At 41.7% G+C, this 26,563-nt stretch overlaps 1 protein-coding gene and 1 pseudogene across 4 annotated transcripts in view; one reads left to right on the top strand and one right to left on the bottom strand.

Moving 5' to 3' along the window:
* The window catches only part of ALKBH8 (alkB homolog 8, tRNA methyltransferase), a 108,321-nt gene that overhangs the window by 67,440 nt on the left and 14,318 nt on the right, over positions 1–26,563 (top strand). For all 4 annotated transcript variants that reach the window (XM_053594930.1, XM_053594931.1, XM_053594929.1 and 1 more), the window contains exon 9: positions 14,945–15,096. In XM_053594930.1, the coding sequence (XP_053450905.1) occupies positions 14,945–15,096 (152 nt within the window). The remainder of the gene's footprint in view (positions 1–14,944; positions 15,097–26,563) is intronic.
* On the bottom strand, positions 11,811–12,361 carry LOC128588235 (chromobox protein homolog 3-like; annotated as a pseudogene).

Raw genomic sequence — 26,563 nt, 5'->3', positions numbered from 1 at the left:
GGTTGGTGTTTGCTTCATAGAATGTGTTGGGGAAGATTCCTTCTTCCTCAATTTTTTGGAATAATATCTGCAGTACAGGAATAAGCTCTTCCTTGAAGATTTGATAGAATTCTGGAGTGAAGCCATCTGGACCAGGGCATTATTGGTTGGAAGATTTTTTATTGTTTCTTTGATCTCAGTGCTTGAAATTGGTCTGTTCAGGAGCTCTATTTCTTCCTGGCTGAGTCTAGGGAGAGTTTGTGATTCCAAATATTGATCCATTTCTCTCACATTGTCACATTTCTCGGCCTAGAGTTTCTGGTAGTATTCAGAGCTGATCTCTTGTATCTCTGTGGGATCAGTTGTTATTTCCCCTTTATCATTTCTGATTGAGGTTACTAGAGATTTTACTTTTCTATTCCTCGTTAGTCTGGCCAATGGTTTATCTATTTTATTTATTTTTTCAAAAAACCAACTCATTGTTTCATTAATTTTCTGAATGATTCTTTTGTTTTCAATTTCATTGATCTCTGATTTGATTTTGGATATTTCTTTTCTTCTACTGAGTTTAGGCTTAGATTGTTCTTCTTTTTCCAATTCCATAAGATCTGTTGTGAGATTGTTGATGTGCTCTCTTTCTGTTTTTCGAATGTAGGCATCTAAAGCGATGAATTTTCCTCTCAAAACTGCTTTTGCAGTATCCCACAGGTTTTGGTAGCTTGTGTCTTCATTGTTGTTATGCTCAATGAAGTTAATGATTTCCTGTTTTATTTCTTCCTGCACCCATCTGTTATTCAACAGAAGATTGTTTAATTTCCATGCCTTTGTGTGGGGTCGAGCATTTTTGTTAGAGTTGAGTTCCACCTTTAGTGCTTTATGGTCTGAGAAGATACAAGGTAAAATTTCAATTCTTTTGATTCTGTTGATATTTGTTTTGTGTCCCAGGATATGATCAATTTTGGAGAATGTTCCCTGGGGTGATGAGAAGAATGTATATTCTTTATCTTTGGGGTGGAGTGTTCTATATGCGTCTATCAAGCACAGTTGTTCTAGGATCTAATTTAAATCTCTTATATCCTTGTTTAATTTCTGTTTAAAGGATCTGTCCAGCTCTGTAAGAGGAGTGTTAAGGTCCCCTGTTATTATGGTATTATCAGATATCATAGTGCTCAGACTGAGTAAGGTCTGTTTCAAGAATCTGGGAGCATTTAAGTTGGGTGCATAGATATTTAGAATTGAAATGTCTTCTTGTTGTATTTTTCCCTTGACCAATATAAAGTGACCATCTTTGTCTTTTTTGACTTTAGTTGCTTTAAATCCACATGTATCTGAAAATAAGATTGCAACTCCTCTTTTCTTCTGAATTCCATTTGCCTGAAAAATTGTCTTCCAACCCTTGACTCGGAGCTTTAATTTGTCTTTTGAAGCCAGGTGTGTTTCTTGCAGACAGCAAATGGATGTCTTGTGTTTTTTAATCCAGTCAACCAATCTATGTCTCTTTAGTGGGGAATTCAAGCCATTAATATTTATTGAGATAATTGATAATTGTGGTAGTATTCTATTCGTCTTATTTTGTGAGAGTCCATTGCTTAGTTTTATCTTTTGCATCAGTGTGGAGGTTAGGTTCTGTCCTTTGATTTCTGAGTTCTTACTTTGCTGCTGATCCATTGTGGTGGTCAGTGTGCAGAACAGGTTGAAGTATTTCCTGTAGAGCTGGTCTTGTGGTGAATTTCCTCAATGTTTGTATATCCATAAATGATTTGATTTCTCTGTCAATTTTGAAGCTTAACTTAGCAGGGTACAGAATTCTGGGCTGGAAATTGTTCTGTTTAATTAGATTAAAGGTAGATGACCATTGTCTTCTTGCTTGGAAAGTTTCATTAGAGAAGTCTGCTGTCACTTTGATGGATTTGCCCCTGTAGGTCAACTGGCGCTTACTCCTTTCAGCTTGCAGAATCTTTTCTTTTGTCTTGACTTTGGACAGGTTCATCACAATGTGTCTTGGAGAAGCTCGGTTAGAGTTGAGGCGACCTGGGGTCCGATAGCCCTCTGAAAGCAGTGTGTCAGAATCTTTGGTGATATTTGGGAAATTTTCATTTATAATATTCTCTAGTATGGCTTCCATTCCTCTGGGGCATTCTTCTTCCCCTTCTGGAATTCCTATAACTCGTATGTTGGAACGCTTCATAAAGTCCCATAATTCTGACAGTGAACGTTCTGCTTTCTCTCTCTTCTTTTCTGCCTCTTTTACTATCTGAGTTATCTCAAAAACTTTGTCTTCTACCTCTGAAATTCTTTCTTCTGCATGGTCTAACCTGTTGCTGATACTTTCCATTGCATCTTTAAGTTCCCTGATTGACTGTTTCATTTCCTTCAGCTCTGCTATATCCTTTTTATATTCTTCATATCGTTCATCTCTTATTTGATTCTGTTTTTGAATTTCTTTTTGGTTAATTTCCACTTTATTAGTAGTTTCCTTCATTGTTTCCATCATTTCTTTCATTGTTTTCAACATGTGTATTCTAAATTCCCTTTCTGTCATTCCTAACATTTCTGTATAGGTGGAATCCTCTGCAGTAGCTACCTCATGGTCCCTTGGCGGGGTTGTTCTGGACTGGTTCTTCATGTTGCCTGGAGTTTTCTGCTGATTCTTCCTCATGAGTGATTTCTTTTATCTGTTTCCTTGCCTTAATTTTCCTTTCACTTCCTCTTGCTCTTTAAGTTCTCGTGCCTGTGGCCTAAGGGTTACAGGACCAGAAGGGTGAGAAGGTTGAAGAGCAAAAAAAGGGGATGAAAGAAAGGAGGACCGAGTAATAAGAAAAAAAAAAAGAAAAATAGAGAAAGGAGAGGGGGTGAGTAAAAGGAATATTGACAAAAACAGGAGAGGCACAGAAAGAGGGAGACAGAGCAATATAGGTGTACAGTAGGGTACTTTGATACAACCTTAAAAAAATACCCACCTTCTGGGGGTGCCCTGTTGGGTGGTTCCCTTGAGGTCAGCAGCTCTTTGCTAACCTGATAAGACACAGTACCCCACCTCCACCAAGTAGAGAGGAATGACAAAAATGGTATAAATCAAACCAAAACAAGCAAACAGAAAACTTTATGGGATAAAATTGGCTGGAAAAACTAAATAATAACGGTAGAAACACTAACAAAAATGAAGTTCTAATTATTGAAATAGGCAGCAATGGGAAATTATAATTAAACTAGAAAAATTGAGAAAGAAAAAGGATCTGTATGGAAAAGGTTGAACTTAAAAAACAAAACAACAATCAACAACATCAAAATAAACAAAAAAAAAACAACCAAACCACAAAAAAAAAAAAAAAACGCAACCAAAAACAAAGCAATATGTATATGTTATTGAATATTGTCTGGGCAACACGTGGTGTTCTGGGGTATGAGATGTTAATCACAGTTCTGATACAACTGGAGGCTGCTAGTTTCTCAAACCCCAGCAGGTAGACACCCTAAATCTCTCTTCAGCCCATTTAAAAGGCACTTTGAACTTGTTCAGTTGCTGAGCAGAAGCTTTTCCAGGGAAGTGCTTGTCGCTGGAATCACTGCTGAAGTGGCTATCCACTTACCCAGTGTGCCAAAACTGGTCTCCCTCTGCCCCCGATGGTTAGGGCTGCAAGGCGGCTCAGACCCCACCCTTCGGCTTCCTGGTCGCTGGGTTACCAGCTCCCACCCAATTCTATCTCTGCGACCCTGAGGGCGGAGCTTGCTGGGGCAGATCGCTCACAATGGCTGCCTGTGACCCAGAACCAAACACTATTAACTCCGTCTGGCTCAGCGGCTCAGACTTGGGGCCCTAGACAAAGGCCAAAGTACTCCACACTCCCGCTCAGGCTCTCCCCAAGGCAGTTCAGCTGAGTGCCAAGTCCAAAGACACCAAAACAGTTCACAGGTAAGGTCGTTCTGGTTTGCAGTCTCACTGCTACTGAACTTACAGTTGCGGGCGGGTTTAGACGGATTGAACACATGCGACCACTTGCCGGTTTTCCATGTTTTAGTCCTCCTCTTGGGGTCCAGAAGTCTCTCGCTGACTCCCTGTATCCTCTTACGGGTGATGATATGCAGATCCCACCAGCCAGAGATGCCTGGAGTCCTATCTCCCCAGACTCACGGTGCCCAGATGCAAGGAAGCTGTTACTTGGCTGCCATCTTCCTCCGCCTCCCTCCTGCTTTGTTTTTATTTCTGAGTAATGTCTTGGCTATTCGAGGTTTTTTCTGATTCCATATAAAACGAAGTATTGTTTTTTCAAGATCTTTAAAGTATGACAGTGGAGCTTTAATAAGGATTGCGTTGAAATTATATATTGCTTTGGGTAGTATAGACATTTTGACAATGTTGATTCTTCCCAGCCATGAGCATGGTATGTTATTCCATTTGTTAACATTTTCAGCTATTTCTTTTCTTAGAGTTTCATAGTTCTCTTTATAGGATCTTTCACATCCTTTGTTAGATAAATTCTCAAATATTTCATCTCCTTTGGCACTACTGTGAATGGAATAGAGTCCTTAACTGTTTTTTCAACTTGACTATTGTTCGTATATATAAAGGCTACTGATTTATGAATGTTCATTTTGTAACCTGAGACAGTGCTGTATTCCTTGATCACTTCCAAGAGTTTTGTAGTAGAGTCCGTAGTGTTTTCCAGGTGTACAATCATATCATCTGCGAAGAGCGAAAGTTTGATCTCTTCTGAGCCCATATGGATACCCTTGATCGTCTTTTTTTCCCTAATTGCAATGGCTAAAACTTCCATTACAGTGTTAAAAAGCAATGGAGACAATAGGAAGCCTTGTCTGGTTCCTGATCTGAGTGGAAATGATTCCAATTTAACTCCATTCAATATGATATTGGCTGTGGGTTTGCTATATATGGTCTCTAGCAGTTTAAGAAATGTCCCTTCTATACTGATTTTCTTAAGTGTTCTGATCATGGAGGGATGCTGGATATTATCAAAAGCTTTTTCTGCATGGATTGAGAGTATCATATGGTCTTTGTTTTTTAATTTGTTTATGTGCTGTATTACATTTATAGATTTACGTATATTGAACCAGCCTTGAGACCCTGGGATAAATCCAACTTGGTCATGATGTATAATTTGTTTGATGTGTTGCTGGATTCTGTTTGTTAGGATCTTGTGGAATATTTTTGCATCTATATTCATTAGTGATATCGGTCTATAATTTTCTTTTCTTGTTGGGTCTTTTCCTGGTTTGAGGATCAGGGTGATGTTTGCTTCATACAATGTGTTGGGTAGTCTTCCTTCTTTTTCTATCTTTTGGAACAGGTTGAGTAATATAGGTACTAATTCTTTAAAGGTTTGGTAGAATTCTGATGTGAAACCGTCTGGTCCCAGGCTTTTCTTTTAAGGGAGGTTTTGTATGGTTGATGCTATTTCCGAACTAGATATGGGCCTGTTCAATATTTCCACTTGATTCTGGCTAAGTTTTGGAAGGTGATGTGCTTCCAAGTATTGGTCAGCTTCCTTCAGATTTTCATATTTCTGAGAATAAAGTTTGTTGTAATATTCATTAAGGATTTTTTGGATTTCTGAAGAGTCTGTTGTTATTTCGTCTTTATTGTTTCTGACTGATGAGAATAGAGATTTTACTCTTTTTTTCCTGATTAGGTTGGCCAAAGGTTTATGTATTTTATTGACCTTTTCCAAAAACCAGCTTTTTGATTTATTGATCTGTTGTATTATTCTTTTGTTTTCAATTTCATTTAATTCTGCTCTAATTTTGGTTATTTGTTTTCTTCTACTGGGTTTGGGGTTGGAATGTTCTTCCTTTTCCAGTTGCTTGAGATGTCCCATTAAGTTGTTAATTTCCTCTCTTTCCGTTCTCTTGTGGAAGGCTTGCACTGCTATAAATTTCCCTCTTAGAACTGCCTTTGTGGTGTCCCAAATGTTCTCATAGTTCGTGTCTTCATTGTCGTTTTGTTCCAGAAAATTGGCGATTTCTTTCTTAATCTCATCTCTGACCCAGCTATCATTCAGTATAAGGTTATTTAACTTCCATGTTTTTGTATGAGTATGCAGATTCCTGTTGTTACTCACCTCAAGTTTTATTCCATGGTGGTCCGAGAAGATGCATGGAATAATTTCTATTCCTTTAAATTTACTGAGGTTAGACTTGTGACCTAAGATGTGATGGATTTTGGAGTAAGTTCCATGGGCTGATGAGAAGTATGTGTATTCAGTTTTGTTGGGATGAAATGTTCTGTAGATGTCTGCTAAATCCAAATGTTGGATGGTTAGGTTTAAATCTAAGATTTCTTTGCTCAGCTTCTTGTTGGAGGATCGATCCAACACTGCCAAAGGAGTGTTGAAATCTCCGACTATTATGGAGTTGGAGGAAATCAAGTTGCTCATGTCTGTTGGAGTTTTTCTTATAAATTGAGGTGCATTCTGGTTGGGTGCATAGATACTAATAATTGAAATCTCATCATATTGAGTATTACCCTTAACAAATATGAAGTGACCATTCTTGTCCTTCCTTACTTTTGTTGGTTTAAAGCCTATTGTATCTGCAAATAAAATTGCAACACCTGCTTTTTTCTGATTACCAGTTGCCTGAAATATGGATTACCGTCCTTTCACCCTGAATCTATATTTGTCTTTTAGGTTAAGATGTGACTCTTGTATGCAACAAATATCTGGCCTGAGTTTTTGTATCCAGACAGCTAACCTATGCCTCTTTAGAGGACAGTTTAAGCCATTCACATTAATGGAGAATATTGATAAGTCTGGTGAAATTTTCAGTATCGAATTTTTCAAAAGTCCGGTGGACATTTTTAACCCTTTCGCCAGTGTGGAAATTGGAGTTTGATCCGAAGTTTCTGAGTGAGTTTACTTTTGTGGTATAGGATTGGGTTGGTCATTATGGAGGATAGGTCTGAGAATATCCTGAAGAGCTTGTTTGGTTATGGCAAATTTCTTCAACATATGAATGTCACTAAAGTATTTAATTTCTCCATCATAAATGAAACTCAGTTTAGCTGGATACAAGATCCAGGATTGAAAGTTATTTTGCTTTAGGAGATTAAAAGTTGATGACCACCCTCTTCTGGCTTGAAAAGTTTCAGCAGAGAGATCTGCAGTCATTCTAATATTTTTCCCTTTGAAGGTAATGGTTTTCTTTCTTCTGGCAGCTTTTAGAATTTTCTCCTTCATATTAACTTTAGTGAAGTTAATTATGATATACCTGGGGGTTATCTTATTGGGGTTGAGTCGTGCTGTGGTTCTGAAGCTGTCTGCTATCTGAATTTCAGAATCTCTAGGCATGTCTGGAAAATTCTCTTCCATAATTTCATGCAGAAGGGCCTCTGTGCCCAGTGAGGCCACTTCATCTGTTTCAGTTACTCCAATGATTCGGATACTGACCTTCTTCAAATTATCCCAGAGCCCTCTGAGAGAATGAACCGTTTTTGCTCTCCATTTCTCTTCCTCTTTCAGAGTTTTGGAGCATTCAAAGGTTTTATCTTCAATGTCAGAAATCCTTTTTTCTGCTTGCTCCATTCTGTTGCTGAGGGATTCTACTGTATTTTTCATTTCTTTGAGAGCTGCAAATTCTTGCTTCAGTATGTCTAAGTCTTTGGTGGTTTTGTCTTTAAATTTGTTGAATTCTTGAGACAACTTTTGAATTTCTCCTCGAATACCTAATTCCACTTTATTAATCTTGTCTGCAATCCAAATTCTGAATTCGATTTCTGACATCTCAGCCAGTCATTTATGAATGGGATCTTCAGTTACATCTGCCATATCTTTCCTTGGGGCGGTTGGTCTATTTTGGTTATTCATGTTACCAGAGTTTTTCTGCTGATTCTGCCCCATGATTGTTTTTCACTGTTTGATTTTTTTCCCTGGAGCGCTGTGGAGGACCCATATATTGCTATGGCCTGAGAAACCGGGAACCTGTTAGGTGTGGTGGTTGTAAGTGGTTCTGTCTTGTTTTCAACTGGTTTCTGTTCCACCCTAGTGAAACAGATACTCTGTATTGAAGTCTCAGCTGTGGAGAAATATCAGCAATTAAGTCATCCTGCCCCCCATAGGCAAACAATAGGAAAACAAAATCAAACCTTCCTACCACCGTGCACCCAGGGCACCACCTGATTTGTCCTCAGGCGATTGGTTCGGTTCAAAAGGTCCAAATCAATTGTCTCAATCTGCACCTGTCTTGTGTGAGAGAGTTTAAGAGGTCTCTGGGAACTGGATCACCGGGGTCTGGTGACTACTCTGGTGTGGCTTAGTCCAGTGGTGCGTGGAGTCAGGAGGAGTCACCCTGCCAATAGATCAGTCTGGGAAGGTTGATGCCTCCTTCCCCACCTTGCACCACTGTCACACCCAGTCACTGATAGCCCTGCAGTTGGCTGACCCAGTTGCCTGTAGTGAACCGGTACTCCAGGATTTTGCACCTGCCTGAATCACAAGGAAGTCTGCCAGGTCGCTGCGTACTGCCTCTCTCTAGCAGGAGGAGGTGAGGCCTGACAACCTCGGGTGCTTGATGAAGGTTGGGGGGTTTTCCCTCAGGTCCAGTCTTGCCCCTGATTAATGTTACTGACAGAACACAACAGAACAACTTTGAGGTTCCCCTGCAGACGAGAAGCTGAATTGAGTTCCAAATCAGCTTGTCTTTGCTCTTGTATTGTCTATAGGCTGATGATCCCCTGAGGACCAGGTGCGTCTTAGGTTCAGTAAAGCAGACCTCTAGGTCAGCCCCGCCCTGGGAGTTTCCCGGTTTGCAAGTTGGTGTTGCCTCAGGCAAATCCTATACTCAGAGTCTCTGGTTGCCCAGGGAGACAGGGTGTGTGGCTTCAGAATATTCTGTAGTGAGCCGTATTGCTAGCAAAAGAGGGCTGCTGTTTTATGCCTCAGGGAACCGCTGCTCTGGTGCAGCTCCCTTTTGGCCAACTGTCCTCTCTCCGCTCCCGTGCCCCAGAGTCTGCACCTACCGGCTGCAGCCCTGGCACTGTCTACACCCCTCGAGCAATCGCCCAAGAGTCCGGACTCCTGGGGGACAGGCCTCCAGACCTTAGAGCGAGAGCAGAGGGGAGCGCTGGGAGCCCAGGGTTGTGGGCAGAGAACACACACAGTTTTACACAGTTTTATGCCTGGCCGTATTGTCGCCAAAAGATGGCTGTCACACTGTGCCTCAGGGAACTGCCGCTCCCATGCGGTCCCTGGTCCACCGACCATCCTCTCCTCACTCCTGTGCCCCAGAGCCGGTGCCAACCAGCTGCAGTCCAGGCACCGTCCACACGCCTCGAGAAATCACTGAAGACTCTGAACTCCTGGGGGACTGGCCTCCATACATCAGTGTGAGTGGAGGGGAGTGCTGGGAGTTCAGAATTCCAGGTAGAGACTATATACAGTTTTATACAGTTTTATGCCTGGCAGAAGTACGCCGTGGCACCCTAGTAGGGGAGGTAGGTCCAGTTTTTAGAGGGTCTCTCCTGTGGAGTGTAGTGGGAGGACCTTTGAACTGTGCCTGATTGTTTGTGGGGCACTCTGAGCCGTTCTCATGGGGAGGGGACTCCCTTCTGCTTGGTGATGGATTTTGTACCTTTTGTTTGTATCCTTGTGGTCGCAGCTCACCTCAGTGGTGTTGACGTGCGTTCTTCAACCTTTTCTCTTAGTGCAGCTCAAATCCACCAGGTTACTTGCTGATTTTTTGTCCTTTATCTTTCCTTCTGGATGGCAGCCTCTGTGGAAAGCTGGCTTCAGTCAGCTATCTTGTCTCCTCCCCCTACAGTTTCTTATCTGTCACTAAAATGATTGAAATTTAAAACTCAGAGAATACTAGAATGTTAAGCAGCCTGGAACTCTCTGTGTTGCTGGTAGGAATGTAAAATTGTATTTAATACGTTGGAAAACTGGCAGTTTCTTACCCTATGTCCCACAAGTTTCACTCCTAGGTATTTACCCAAGAGTAATAAAAATATATATCCAAAAGTGATTTGTGTAAGTGTGTTCACAGAAGCTTTATTCATAATAGTCCTGAACTGGGAACACCAAATATCTAAGATAAAGAAACCTTGGATAAATTATGGTGCGTTCATACTTTGCAATAGAAAGGCAGTAAACTACTGATGAATCTCAAAATCATTATGTTGAATGGACAAAGTCAGACACAGAATAGTACTAACTGTGTCTTGATGCTCAAGAACAAGCACGGGTATTATACTGATAGAAGTCAGCCACTGGTTGCTTCAGGTGGGAAGGATTGACAGGAAGAGGGAGGGCTCAAGGGAACTCCCAGGGTGATGGAAGTGTTCTGTATCTTGATTGATGTGGTGGTTAAATGAGGGTGTATATTTATCAAAACTCATTGAATTGTACAATTAAGATCTGGGCATTTCATTGTGTATAAATTGAACTCCCAAAAGGGTATTGTTTTCCTACCGAAAGATTTCTTTTTCCTATTAAAAATTTGATCTTATTCCAGGGGTTTTCTTCAAACCATCTTACAATCCATAATAGTTTAGATCTCTCTCTTTATATTTTTCAGTCTTTATCTTACTTATTTTATCAATTTTACACATTTTATCAACTTTACACAATGTTAAGAGTTAGTTCTATTGTTTCCTGGTGTTAATATTCTTTTTTTTTTTAAGGAATATAAAACTATTTATTGACCACTGTTCACCACTGTTCACAATAAAGTAAACAATATACAGTTGGATAACATTCTGATTATTATGGCTTTTTTTTTTTTAATTGTGTGTGGTTTTTGGCCGGGGCTGGGTTTGAACCCGCCACCTCCAGCATATGGGACCGGTGCCCTACTTCTTGAGCCACAGGCGCCACCCTATTATGGCTTTTTTTATGGCTTCTGCTCAACCAGCAAACCAAATACTGAAAAGTTTGAGTCTACACGTAAAGAATGAGTTAGGGTAAGGAGAAAACATGCAGGTCAGTAGTTTAGATTACAGAGTTTGTTCACATGTTTATGTCAGCAGGTCTGAAACTGCAACATGGCTTAACCATCAGATCAGGTTTCTGTAAGCCAAGCCTAGGAATGGCTTACTAGAGGAAGCTTTGATGACCACTTAACTAAGTCTTATTTATTTACCTCATTAGAACACACCAGGATTTGTCTACTTTCCTCATCTGGGTGGGGAGGTTATTGGTAATGATAAAGCTTTTCCTTTTAGAAATTTAGTAAACACAATTTTGCATTTATATGACTACATATATAGATACAGATTCTGACATGGCTGCCTTTAAATTATCCATTTAAATTGTCCAATTAAGAATCAATTATTTAATTTGAAACATTATGCCTGCAGGAAAATTTTCTATTCTTACATTGCTCAGAATGATGGTATTGCAGACACCTGTGATTTTTGTTTTGGTGAATGTTTAAAAACAAAGAAAATTATTTACATATGCACGTTACATATACACATACAGAAACAAATTAAAAAACAAAAAACCCAGAATGGTCCTTAGGCAAAGAGTTAAACTGTTAGGCAAAGAGTTCTTACTGAATAATGGCTATGGAAATTTCCCTTAGCATTTGGAAAAGCTGTTCTCTAATGCAGAGGAAATAATATACCATGGTATCAAATGTTTTTTTCTGATAAAGGAAGCAACTAGAGAAAGCTTTCATTTGTTCAAAGTAACCAGTGCTATTGATGCAAGCCCCCCAAATGACTCTTCCAGTACTACTTTCAAAATGAACATATCAAACTTGATTTTAGTTATTTCTTCACATTCATCAATCAAAAGCCAAGACCCATATTTTATATATTATTTATATATATATATATATATATGTATGTATGTATGCATATAAAGCAATGCAAACAATTATTGAGCTTCATCTTCTGGACAAGAATGCCAAGTTAGTCTCTCTTCATAAAAAGCAATAACAATCTGAAGACACTTCATATTTGCCTCTTTTGCCAACACGAAATCTATCTCATCTGAATCTTTTCACTTCATAAGAAACTAACTCTCCGCTACTGTCTGTGGCACCAGTTATTCTTTCAGGATCAAGACCTCTGGCAAAGCCTCTTGGTTTGTCAGCAGCGTCTCTTTTCTTCTTTGATTTGCTATCATTGGATTCACTGTCAGATAAAGATTTTCTTTTTGTACCATCTTTTTCTTTACCAGCTTTTTGAGAATTAAGAAATGCTTCAATGAACTCTGGACAATCTAAATTTTCTTCAGGCTCCCAAGTATTATCAGCATCTGTAAATCCCTTCCACTTCAGGAAATACTCCACCTTCCCATTTACTACTCGTCCATCCAGAACTTTTTCCACCACAAATTCTTCAGGCTCTGCTTCTTCAACCTTTTTACTCTTTCCATTCTGCTTCTTTCCCATTTTTTTGCAATGTAGTTTTATTGGAGGCCATTTTTTATTGCAGACTTGAAGAGCTATTATTCACCAGCTCCGAGCTGCTTCAGGTCACGAGTCTACAGCATCTCTCTCTCTCTCTCTCTCTTTTTTTTACATTATTATTATTTGCAATATTTTTTTTATTAAATCATAGCTGTGTGTATTAATGCAATCGTGGGGTACAATTTGCTGGTTTTATATACAATTTGAAATATTTTCATCAAACTGGTTAACATAGCCTTCACAGCATTTTCTTAGTTATTGTGTTAAGACATTTATATTCTACACCTAGTAAATTTCACATGTACCCTTGTAAGATGCACCATAGGTGTGGTCCCACGGATTACTCTCTCTCCACCCATCTTCTCCCCGTCCCCTCTCTCCCCACCCTTTCCCTTTTCCCCTTCTTCTTGGGCTATAATTGGGTTATAGCTTTCCTAAGAAAGCTATAAATTGGTTTCATAGTAAGACTGAGTACGTTGGATACTTTTTTTTCCATTCTTGAGATACTTTGCTAAGAAGAATATGTTCCAGCTTCATCCATGTAAACACATAAGAGGTAAAGTCTCCATCTTTTTTAAGGCTGCGTAATATTCCATGGTGTACATATACCATGATTTATTGATCCATTCATGGATTGATGGGCACTTGGGCTTCTTCTATGACTTAGCAGTTATGAATTGGGCTGCAATAAACATTCTGGTACATATATCTTTATTATAAGATTTTTGGTCTTATAATTTTTGGTCTTCTGGATATATACCTAGTAGAGGAATTGTAGGATTGAATGGCAGTTCTATTTTTAGATCTCTAATTGTTCTCCAAACATCTTTCCAAAAGGAATGTATTAGTTTGCATTCCCACCAGCAGTGTAGAAGTGTTCCCTTTTTTCCACATCCATGCCAACATCTCTGGTTTGGGGATTTTGTGATATGGGCTAATCTTACTGGAGTTAAATGATATCTCAAAGTAGTTTTGATTTGCATTTCTCTGATGATTAAGGATGATGAGCATTTTTTCATGTGTCTGTAGGCTGTGCACCTGTCTTCTTCAGAGAAATTTCTCTTCAAGTCCCTTGCCCACCCTGAGATGGCATCACTTCTTATTTTCTTGCTAATACTTTTGAGTTCTGTCTGGATTTTGGTTATTAAACCTTTGTCAGAGACATAACCTGCAAATATCTTTTCCCATTCTGAGGGCTATCTGCTTGCTTTACTTACTGTGCAGAAGCTTTTTAGTTTGATTAGGTCACAGTAATGTATTTTTGATGCTTCAATTGCCTGGGGGATCCTCTTCATAAAATACTTGCCAGGCCAATTTCTTCAGGAGTTTTCCCTGCACTTTCTTCTAGTATTTTTACAGTTTCATGTCTTAAGTTTAAATCTTTAATCCAGTGAGATTAGTTAATCTTAGTTACTGGTGACAGGTGTGGGTCCAGTTTCAGTCTTCTACAGGTCGCCAGCCAGTTCGCCCAGCACCATTTGTTAAATAGGGAATCTTTTCCCCACTGAATGTTTTTAATTGGCTTGTCAAAGATCAAATAATGGTTAAGTAGCTGGGTTAATCTCTTGGTTCTCTATTCTGTTCCATATATCCACCTCTCTGTTTTTGTGCCAGTACCATTCTGTTTTGATCACTATCAATTTATAGTATAGTCTGAGGTCTGGTAGCATAATTCCTCCTGTTTTGTTTTTATTTCTGGGTAATGTCTTGGCTATTCGAGGTTTTTTCTGATTCCATATAAAATGAAGTATTATTTTTTCGAGATCTTTAAAGTATGACAGTGGAGCTTTAATAGGGATTGCATTAAAATTGTATATTGCTTTGGGTAATAGGGACATTTTAACAACGTGCGATGTCTCTTGATGTGAGTATTCTTGACCCTTAACTAGATTTCAGTTACTGAGAAAGTTGTATTAAAAACTCAGTGATAATTATGTATTTGTCTATTTCACCATTAGGTTTTTTTCGCTTTCTGTTTTATATATTTTTAACACTATGTTATTACTCACAGGCATACAAATATATACAATTTTTAATACCCCTTTTCATCTAAAGGGGTAATGCTACCTAAAGTCTACTTTGTCTAATTAATATAGCTATAACACTTTTCTTTTAGTTTTGCTTGGTTTATGCACAGTGCATGTTTTAGTGTTTTATATACATATGTATGTGTATATATGTATGTATATGTTTTTTATCTTTCAACCATTCTCTGTGCTTACAAAGTATATTTCTTATAATCACTGTGTAGTTGAATTTAATTTTTTAAATTCAGTCCAGCAATCTGTTATTTAATTGAAGTTCTTAGCACTTTTATATTTATCAAAATTACTGATACTGAATTTAAATTTATCATCTATTTGTTTCTTTGCCCTATTTGTATTTTTTAAAATTGATATTGTTAGCTGTACATACTTTTAATATTTTGAAGGTAATTTCCTTAAGTATTTCTAATTCTTTATTTTTCTTCATGCCTAACAATTCAGAGAATCTAATAGATAATTGTAATAAGTTCTTCTCTCTTCATATTTTTAAAACACCAGAAATACTTTTATTAATACAATATTAAGTAAATTATTTTGCCTTTTGTTTTTAGAATCACACCTAGAAAATTTGATACTGTTCAAGCATCTGTGAGTCACAGAAGTGGAATTATCACCAGTGATGTTGGAGATTTAACTTTAAGTAAGAGAGGAATACGGACATCATTTACATTTAGGAAAGTGAGGCAAACACGTTGTAACTGTTGTAAGTATTTAAATTTATTTCTAAATGTTAAAATGGAGTAAATATGGTCTTGTCAGCAGCGAAGAGAACTTTTTCTTAACTTGTCTAATGGCATTCGTCATGTTTTGCCTTGTGTTGTACTTTCGTATGCTTTTGTTAACCACCATCATTGTACTGTTTTACATTCTTTGAATGCAGGGACTGTATCTTACCATTTTTATTTTCCCCAAACTTAGTACTTGAGTATAGTTGGGTACCCAATAAATATTTTGCTTATTGAAGTAACAGTTAAGAGTGCTGCAATTTTATTTTAGGACAATAAAATATGACTAGTACAATAATAGATTTTGACGGGAAAAGCTTGTCAAGTTTCTAAATTACCTTTTTTTTAATTAAATCATAGCTGTGTACAATAATGCAATCATGAGGTACAATGTGCTGGTTTTATATACAGTTTGAAATATTTTCACCAAACTGTTTAACATAGCCTTCATTGCATTTTCTTAATTATTGTGTTCAAACCCTTATACTTTACACTTAGTAAATTTCACCTGTACTCTTTCAAGATGCACCATATGTATGGACCCACTAAAGTCGGAGATGACACATTGTTCTATAATAGATAACTTTAAGGAGATAAACAGTGTTTTATGTTTTAGTCAATTTGAAAACCTAGAAGGGAATAAGAGAACTGCTCAAAAACTTGTTGTAAGAACGCTGTTTTGAATCGCCTGTATCAGAACATCATTCCTGGATTTCTTGGACTCAATTAATAGACACCTCTTTCATTTGTAAATAATATTTTGTAATGATAGTGATAATAATATCCTTTTCAGGGTGGTCTCTGTGGCTCAGCAAGTAGGGCGCCAGCCCTGTATACCGAGGGTAGCAGCATCAACCCGGCCCTGGCCAAATTGCAACAACAACAACAAAATAGCCAGGCGTTTTGGCAGGTGCCTATAGTCCCAGCTACTTGGGAGACCGAGACAAGAGAATTGCCTAAGCCTAAGACCTGGAGGTTGCTGTGAGATGTGACGCCACAGCACTCTACCGAGGGTGACAACATGAGACTCTGTCTTAAAAAAAAATAAAAATCCTTTTTATATCCCGGGGATTTTAATTATGGGTAGTGTATACCAGTAGCCTAATCTTAAATCGTTTTGAATTAAAAACCCTTGTTATATCTCTAAGATGTTATCTCATGGAAAACTTGAAGTCATCTATATTTGATATCTTGATGTTAGTGAACCTTAAAACAAGTTTTGGGTTATTTTGGTAAATGTGTCTATGAAGCCTTAAAATATTGGAATTTTTATTATCATAATTTTAAAAAATGTTTATTTAGTATTTGATGAGTGTAGCTTTATAAGGTATGGAAAAAGAAAACACAGCTCCTCTTTAAGAAGCTAGTTTTCCTCTGCAAATGTCTTTTTTTTTTTTTTCTTAGAGACAGAGTCTCACTTTATTGCCCTCAGTAGAGTGCCATGGCATCATAGCTCACAACAACCTCCAGCTCTTGTGCTTAGGTGATTCTCTTGCCTCAGCCTTCCGAGTAGCTGGGACTACAAGCGCCCTCCACAACTCCCGGCTATATTTTTGTTGCAGTTTGGCGGGGGCCAGGTTCGAACCCACCACCCTCTGTATATGGAGCCAGCTCCCTACTCACTGAGCTACAGGCACCGCCCCTGCAAATGTCTTTATGGGCATTTAGTAAATGTAAGAAGCTGTCATTGGATGTTCACTTCACAGATTTTTTTAAAATTTACAAATAAAAATTGTATATATCATGCATAAGATGTTTTAAAATATGTTTACACCGTGGGATGGCTAATCGAGCCAATTAACATATATATAGGGTGACCATAAAGTCCATGTGCAGTTTAAAATAGTTGTCTTTTAAAAATTGCACACAAACTTGATGGCCACCTTGTATATTACCTCATATACTTAAAACTACTTATGGTGAGAACCCTTAAAGGCTGTTCTGTTAGTGATTTTTAGGAATACAATACATTGTTAATAACTATAGAACTTATTCCTCCTGTCTAACAGAAATGTTGGCTCCTTTCACCAAAATCCCTCTAACTCTTCCCCACTCCCACCCAGCCCTGGTAGCCACACTCTACCCTGTGGGTCTGTGAGCTCTGCTCTTTGGGTTCCACATGTAAGTGGGACTGTGTGGTATTTGTCTTTCTGTGCCTGGTTTATTTCACTTAATAAACATCCTCTGCATTCATTTGTGTTGTTGCAAATTACAGGATTTCTTTCTTTTTTATGGCTGAACAGTCTTCTATTGTGTATACAATATATGATATTATGTATTTTATATATACTGTTACACCCGAGAATCGGGGTCCCCAGTGACCACACGAGAGATCCAGACACTGATGCAGTCACACGAGGGCGTTTATTCAAGCTCGAGCCTGGGCTGTCAGCACCCCCATATGCAGCTGGGACCGAGAGCTCCGTGCTGGTTGCATGCGGGGTTTTTATGAGGGGGGTATGGGGTGAGGGGTGTGGGAAGCAAAGCTGATAGGGTCCTGCCAATCTTAACAGCGGGGGTGGGGTGTGGGGTGGGGCTGACACACTCCAGGAGATAGGGAGGGGTGTGGTTTACTAAGAAATGAAACTAGGTTAAAAAAAAAAAAAAAAAAAGAAATGAAACTAGGAGCTTTCAGGTTTTCTCTAAATGGAGGATGAAAGCCTAAAAGCCCAAAATGGTGTCACTGCATCACTGGGTCCTTCATTCCCCTCTTCTCCTTGTAACTAAGAGGACCCAATCATGGGACCTCAGTGGTGAGTCTGGGATCGTCAGGGGAGCTTGAGTGGGTTGGCAGAGTCTTTCTCGAGCTTCCATTGTGGGATATAATCCTCCTTGATGGCAAACGGGTCTGCCAACCGGATGTGGGTGTGATGGACCCAAGTAGCGATGCCGTTGACCTTGAGTGCGGTGGGGGTGGTCTTGATCACAGTGTAAGGCCCTTTCCACCATGGCTCGAGAGTTTCCTGCTGGTGTCTCTTGACATAGACCCAGTCCCCTGGCTGGAACTTGTGAGGCTCTGGGATCGGGCCGCCACATAGGTGGCACTCAGGCAGTTCCAATTCTCTTTCTGAACCTGCTGGTAATAGTGGAGGGAAAGGAGAAAATCTTCATCATTTGCCTCCTGTTAAAAGATCTATGTGGTTATTTGGAATAATAGGAGATGGTCTCCCATAGAGAATTTCATAGGGAGAAAGACCTAGCATAGAGAGACCCAGGGTATCCGGGAATTTCTGACCCTATATAGGGCAAAGGGAATAAGAGTCACCCAGTCCCCGCCAGACTCCAGGGTCAATTTGGTTAAGGTCTCTTTTAAAGTTCTACCTGCCCTGAGCTCTGGGGCCTGTATGCATAATGTAATTTCCAGGTTGTTCCCAGTGCTGTGGCTACCCTCTGAGTTATTTGAGATATAAAGTCTGGCCCATTGTCTGAGCCAATTATAGCTGGCAGTCCATACCTGGGAAGAATGTCCTCTAGCAGCTTTTTTGCCACAGTTTGAGCAGTTTCATGTTTGGTGGGGAAGGCTTCTACCCACCCTGAGAAAGTATCTACAAAGACTAAGAGATATTTGTATCCATATTGACCAGGCTTAATTTCCATGAAGTCCACTTCTCAATACGCACCAGGATTGGTGCCCCTTGTGCGGGTGTCTTGAGTGGTAGGTCCAGCTCGGGCATCAGTGAGCTGGCAAACTTTGTAAGCATTAACTATCTGGTCCACTTTGGCATCCATTCTCTCGATCTTAATCCGTGCATGTCGGATTAGATCTCTTAACTTCCTGCTGCCCATATGGGTTGCTTGGTGCATGCGCTGTAAAATGTCTAGCCCCAGCTGCACAGGGAGGATGATTTTCCCATCAGCTGTGTGCCACCAGCCGTTATACTGGGAGGGGTTATATGTCTGAGGGATGGTGTGGATCCAGGCCAAGTCCTCAGGGGTGTATTTGGACTCTTCTGGCAGGACTGGAGGCCCAGTGTCAGGTAGATTAACTGCCAGGGCCTGTTTGGCTCTGAGGGCTGCACTTCTAGAGGCCTTGTCTGCCTGATAATTGCCTTTTGCTACTGGGGTAGTGGGCTTTTGATGTCCTGGGCAATGGATAATGGCTAGTTTTTTGGTAGCCAGATGGCGGCTAGTAAGTCTAGTATTTCTTGTTTGTTTTTAACAGTCCTCCCCTCTGCTGTCAGCAATCCCCTCTCCCGGTAGATGGCCCCATGTATGTGAGCGGTGGTGAATGTGTATCGGCTGTCAGTATAGATATTAAGCTTTTTTCCTTGGCCTAGAACCAAAGCCCTGGTAAGGGCAATTAAGTCAGCCCGCTGGGTGGAGGTTCTGACTGGAAGAGGTTCAGCCCAAAGTGTACCTGCCTCAAAGACCACTGCCGCCCCCGTGTACCGTTGGCCATCTTTTATAAAACTACCGCCATCTGTGAACCAGGTCTCCTCAGGGTTCCACAGCGGTTGGTCGGTCAGGTCCTGGCGTGTGCTGTGGACTTGGGCAAGGATATTCTGGCATTTGTGGAGTGGTGTCTCCATATCTGGGTTGGGCAGGAGAGTGGCAGGGTTTAGGGCAGTGCTGGGCAAGAATCGGATTCATGGGGGGTTAAGTAACAAGCTCTGGGAGTGTGTTAGATGCACATTGCTCATCCACTGGTCCGGGGGTTGTTTCAAGATCCCTTCGATGGCATGGGGTGTGGTTAGCAATAGTTCCTGCCCCAGGGTAAGTTTGTCTGTGTCCTTTACAAGCAGTGTAGTGGCTGCCACAATGTGGAGGCAGGGGGACCATCCTGACACCACCGGGTCTAGTGTAGTGGCTGCCACAATGTGGAGGCAGGGGGGCCATCCTGACGCCACCGGGTCTAGTGTAGTGGCTGCCACAATGTGGAGGCAGGGGGGCCATCCTGACGCCACCGGGTCTAGTGTAGTGGCTGCCACAATGTGGAGGCAGGGGGGCCATCCTGACACCACCGGGTCTAGTTTTTTGATAAGTAGGCTACTGGGCAGGTCCAGGGCCCCAAGGTCTGGGTCAACGCCCCCTTAGTTATCTAGTTCGTCTACATAGAGATGAAATGGTTTTGTAATGTCAGGGAGCCCCAAAGCGGGGGAAGAAAGCAGAACAGTCTTAAGTCTCTGAAAGGCTAATTCCCTTTCTGTCGTCCACTCGAAGGGGTGCCTCTGCCTTGTGGCTTCATAGAGGGGTTTTGCAATTTCAGCAAGGCCTGGTACCCAATGTCGACAGAACCCTGCAGACCCCAGAAACTCTTGCACCTGCCTGGGGTTGGTTTGGGTCAGGATTTTGAGTACAGTCTGCTTCCTGGCCTCACTGAGCCATCTTTGACCATCTTTAAGGGTATATCCCAGGTAACTTACAGTTTGCTGACAAATCTGGGCTTTCTTTGCTGATGCCTGATACCCCTGGTCCCCCAGTGTGACGAGCAGGTCTCGCGTGCCTTGTAAGCAGTCCTGTTTGCTGACGGCTGCCACTAGGATGTCATCTACGTATTGGAGGAGGGTCAGGTTGGGGTGCTGCCTGCGGAACTCACCCAGGTCCTCATGCAGGGCCTCACCAACGATAGGTGGAGAATTCTTAAACCCTTGTGGCAAGCGGATCTACGTTAGCTGTCCACTGATGCCTCTCTCCGGATCACTTCACTCGAAGGCAAACAGGGCCTGGCTCTGGGACCCCAGCGACAAGCCCCCCTCTTTTAAGGGGGGCCAGTGAGCTTAAGAGGTTGTAGGGGTTTTGGTACAGTTGAGTGAATGACCATTACCCACTTATTAACCTCTTGGAGGTCTTGAACTGGCCGGTAATCATTAGTGAGGGGCTTTTTAACTGGTAACAAGGGGGTGTTCCATGGGGACTGGCAGAGGATCAGGATTCCCGTGTCTAGTAGCCACCGAATGTGTGGCAGGATTCTGTTTCTGGCTTCAGGGGTCATGGGGTACTGCCTTACCTGCACCGGTTCAGCTTCAGGCTTGAGCTCGACTATGATCGGGGCTCGGTGTTTTGCCAGGCTGTTTCAGCCCAGGCTGACGAGTAGGAGTTAAGCCACTCGGAGATATCCGCTTGGCTCCGTGGCAGAGGTTGTTGATGGAGTCAATACTCATCTTCTAAGTGCAGGGTGAGGACATGAACAGGATGCCCCTGTCTGTCTGTAACCTGTGGCGTTCCTTGTTTGAAAGAAATTTGTGCTCCGATTTTATGAAGGCGGTCTCTATCAAATAAGGGGTAAGGGCAGTCTGGGATGACCATAAATGCGTGTGACACTCGGCCTGCCCCCATGTCCACTGTTCTTAGACTTCTTTCAAAAATAATTTAATTAATAATCTTAAAAATTTTTCGGTGCACACCTAAGATCTTCTCATAGCACACTGTTCGAAAATCACTGCCCTCAATATATGAGTTATTCCACGTGCTCCCCCTCCTTTCCAGGAATCGTGTACACTAGCTCTCCAAAGCCTTCCCCAAGGAAGGAGATGGAGTAAAATATTGTTGTGAATAAAATGTTGGGATGTCTCAAAAAGAAAAAAAAAGATAAAAAGAAAATCACTGCCCTACAACCATAATTCTTCTCTATCAAGTAGTTTAGATTCCAACAATTCTATTCATATATTAAGCAATTCAGTCTATACATACACATATACAATATATTGGGGAAACACAAGGAATGATTTTTAGTGTATGCTGAAAACTTCATTTTATTATTTTCTTATTAACTATTACAAAAAGACAAAACCATTACCTGCAGTTTGAATTCATTAAATAATATCAAAGAAAACAGGAAGAAGTAGGCAAACTTATGCCTATACTCACTCAACTAGTTTTTGGCATGAGCTAAGTGTAATTAAGTTACAGACTGTGGTCTCTGAATTCACATCAGATGCTAGAGGCCAGTCTCCATCCAGGCACTGGTCTGTCCTCTAATTTGTCATTGAAAATGGCGTTTTCATGAAGGCAGATATATACCAATGTTACGTTTTTCATTATCAAGGTCACTATTCTTACCCACTCGGACGTGGGCCTGGTTTCGAGGGGGTCCTCATTGTCCCGTTTTTTGGACATTCTCTGGCCCAGTGGCCAGTCTCCCTGCAGTATGCACGCTGATCTGTCCGTAGCCGAGGTCAATCCCCCCAGGGCGACTCCCTAACTCCTCCTGCGGCCAGTTTCTTCACCCTCCTCACCTTCTCTTTGGAGCCGCTTACCATGGCAGCAAGCAGGATCTTAGTAAGGTCCTTGGTCTGCATGTTGCTGGCACGTGTCTGTTTTTCCTCTGGGCTCTCTCGGTTGTTGTATACTCCTTCAGTCACCACCAGCAAGTCCTGCAGGGACTTCTCTGCCAACCTGTCTGTTCTCTGAAGTTTTCTCTTAATGTCTGGAGCTGACTGATTAACTAAAGCCATCATGACAGCTGCCTTACTATTCTCCACCTCTGGATCCATGGGCGTATAAGTGCAGAATGCCTCCATGATCCGCTCTAGGAAGGCGGGTGGGGACTCATCTTTCTCTTGCTGTACATTTCCTACCTTGGCCAAATTAGTTGGCTTCCTTGCCGCTTTCGGAGACCCCCCATTAGAGTCTGGCGGTAAACTCGGAGCCTCTCCTTACCCTCTGCTGTATTAAAATCCCAATCTGGCTGAGTCAGTGGGAACGCGGCCTCAATTAATGCCGGGTTCGCAGTAGGCTGCCTATTGTCGTTCAGCGTCCAGGACAGACTTCCATGTCTCTGCCAAGATTTGGTCCCTCTCCTGGGTAGTGTAGAGGACCTGTAGCAGCTGCTGGCAGTTGTCCCAAGAGGGCTGATGGGTGAAAAAGATAGAATCTAATAGGTCAATAAGGACGGTGGGTTTTTCTGAGAACTTAGGGTTTTGTATTTTTCAGTTGTATAGATCACTCCTGGCGAAAGGCCAGTAGTGCAGGGTTCCCTCCTCAGGAGGGCCCACCACCTGGAGCGTTAAGGCAGTAGAATTGGCTACAGCCCGCCCAGGCTGTCCAGATGCATCCCGTAAGGCCCTCGGTGGACTACTGACAGGTGGCGCTGCTGCCACTTCATCCTCTCCTGGGACCGACTGGGCACTAGGGCATGCCTGGATCAAGGGAAGGTAGGGCCCGGAAAAGCTCTTCTGGGTTTGCCTTGCTTGGCAAGACAGGATACGGGGGGGGGGGGGGGGTTAGTGTCTTTGGGTTTAGGCTTTTCCCGCAGGGCAAGCACTGTGCTGGCCTCAGTTTTCTCCAACCAGGGCAGTAAAATACTTTACAGCCAGGGAGGCGGGTCCTCAACCAGGTTCTGCCTCCAGCGCACTGTGGGGCCTGAGAGGGCAGGAGGCGCTGGCACAGCTGCCTGAGGCAGTGGGGCGCTGGGGTTTGGCCGTGCACGTGGTTGTGGGCTGGGGTCAGTCGTGGTGGTGGATGCGAGTTCAGATCCCCGAACCTGGAGTGGTGGAGATGGGCTCCGCGAGGCGTCCAGTGTGGGGAACAACCATGGTGCCGCAGAGAGAGGGGCCTGTGCAGCCACCCGTGCTCTGGTTCCACCCGGCTACTGGGCACCCAGGCTGCCCACAGCAGGGCAGTCGCCACCGCTCACAGCCCCGGCGGTGCAGAGCCGGGAGTCCGGAGCCTGCCGCCCGCCGCTCCTCACATCCCAGCCCCGTGCCCCCGCACCGGCTCGCCCTGCTCCTTAGCAAGAACGCTCCTGCAAAAGGTCTCAAGTTTATTTTTCTTCACCACTAAACCCAGATTCCGGGCTCAGGCCCGCAAGTCCTGGAAGTGGTCAAGAATAAGTGAAAGGGGAGTCTCTGAGTCTGTCCCATCTTCAGAGCGCCCAGCCAACACACAACACAATATACACAATATAAAAACAAAGGCAGACACGCTGCAGACTGAAGTGAAGCAAAACTGAAAGTGAATGGACAGCCTGGCACTCATATGTGGGCGTAACCGCTGCCACTCAAAAGCCCTAAGAGGATGGAGTCCACGTGATCCCCATTGTAGGAGGCTGGGGATTCCACGTCCCAGAACCTACTCAAAAGCCCTAAGGAGATCGATTCCAAGTGATCCCCACTGTAGGAGGCTGGGGTTTCCACGTCTCAGCCTTCCCCATGGGAGGTGGCCCTCCAGTGCGTCTACCTAGGCCCAAACCAACCCCAAACCTGCACAGTACAGAAAGAATTCACAAAGACAAAAACATGTACACTTACTAGCCCTCCGAGTGGGGTCTCTCAGGGTCTTGGGGCTTCCTGGCCAATGTACCAAATGTTACACCTGAGAATCGGGGTCCCCAATGACCACACAAGAGAGCCAGACACCATATGTGAAACTTAGTAAATGTGGAATATAAATGTCTCAGCACAATAACTAAGAAAATGCCAGGAAGGCTATGTTAACCAGTGTGATGAAAATGTGTCAAACGGTCTATGAAACCAGCGTATGGTGCCCCATGATCACATTAATATACACAGCTATGATTTAATAAAAAAAGAAAAAACAGTTGAGCTGGGGTCCTATTACTAGCTTCAGTAGTATCTGCATAAAGCTTGCCGGAAGTCAAACTACTGCTTAATTCATCAAACGAAATGTGGCATCTAGTGGACATTTAGTTTCTGTAATACTTTCCTCTATTTTGCAGGGAAATAGATGTGATATAGTACAGATCCTTGTGGTTTAACTGTTTTGCTGTTGTCATTTTAAACGAGCCATGTTTTCATCTTCCAGGATAAGTCTGACTTTTTTTTTTTTTTTTTACTAATTTGGCAGTAAAATTCAAGCTGCCCATACGAAAATAAATTTAGAATCTATAGTTCTACAGAGTGATTCTTACCTATGTCCTTACTTCTTATTTTGAAAAATAATGGAACATGAGATTCATAAATTACATTTACATGAAATAAAATTGTTTTGGTATTAGAATATTAAGTTTCACAAAATGGGAAAATGTTTTCAAATGTGTTAGAGCAAAAAAATAAGTATGTAAAATACACTGTTTCATGTCATGGAAATATTTTACAAATCAGAGATTTCAAGTAACAACAGGGATATTGAACTTGAAATTCTTAGACTCCAAAGATATATAAATGGACTTTATTTTGGGAAACAGTATTTTTAAGCCATGGTATTTTAAATTTCAAAATTACAAATAAGCTTCAGGCTTTATTTATTTTAAATTACTCACTGATAAAATAAAACTGTTATAAATTATTTCAATAAAATCTAACTTCAAAAAAAAAAAAAAAAAAGCCAGACACCAATGCAATCACACGAGGGCGTTTATTCAAGCTCGAGCCTGGGCTGTCAGCACCCCAGACATAGCTGGGACCGAGAGCCCCGTGCTTGCTGCGTGCGGGTTTTTATGAGGGGGGTATGGGATGAGGGGTGTGGGAAGCAAAGCTGATAGGGTCCCACCAATCTTAACGGGGGGGGAGCTGACGCACTCCGGAAGACAGGGACGCATCCCGGGAGATAGGGAGGGATGTGGTTTACTAAGAAACGAAACTAGGAGCTTTCAGGTTTTCTCCAAATGGAGGATGAAAGCCTAAAAGCCCAAAATGGCATCACTGCGTCACTGGGTCCTTCAATACCATGTTTTCTTTATCTGTTTATCCATTTGATGGACACTTAGGTTGATTCCTTATCTTGGCTGTTATGAATAATGCTGCAATGAAGAGGGGAGAGCAGATATTTCTTTGACATACTGATTTCGTTTCCTTTGGATGTGTACCCAGTAGTGTGATTAGATAGTTCAATAGTTTTTTGGGGTTTTTTTTGAGACAGAGTCTCACTTTGTTGCCCTCGGTAGGGTGCCGTGGCATCATAGCTCACAGCAACCTCCAGGTCTTGGGCTTAGGCTTAGGCAATTCTCCCAAGTAGCTGGGACTACAGGCGCCTACCACGATGCCCAGCTGCACTTTGGCCAGGGCTGGACTGGAACCTGCCATCCTCGGTATATGGGGCCGGCCCCCTACTCACTGAGCCATATGCACTACCCAGATAGTTCAATTTTTAATTTTTTGTGGAAGCTTCATGCTGTTTTTCATAATGGCTGTACTAATTTATATTCTCATGAACAGTGTGCCAGGGGATTGGTTCCCTTTTTCCCACATCCTCACCAACATTGATACTTTTTATCTTTTTGATAACAGTCATTTAACAGATATGAGATGATATCTTATGGTTTTAACTTACATTTTCCTGATGAATAGTGATGGTTTTTCTTAAAGTTAAGGTATCCTCTGCATACTTTTGGTCAAAATTTGTTCTTTGGTCACATTATAAGTGATAAGGGTTGCTTATTTCTTTAGACAATGTAGATGTTCATAATTTCCAATTGTACTAAGACCATGTTCATTGTATAATCATACTTCTAAATTAATCAACATAACATACCCTCTTTGTTTCTACATGTATGTTTTAGAGTGTTCAAGCTTTGGGGGGCTGCCATTTTCTTAAATACACATTAAA

This window comes from Nycticebus coucang, chromosome 6, assembly GCF_027406575.1.
Source record: "Nycticebus coucang isolate mNycCou1 chromosome 6, mNycCou1.pri, whole genome shotgun sequence".
NCBI lineage: Eukaryota > Metazoa > Chordata > Mammalia > Primates > Lorisidae > Nycticebus > Nycticebus coucang.
Note: the sequence above shows the minus strand (reverse complement) of the source record. Positions and strands in the feature narration are given on the sequence as shown.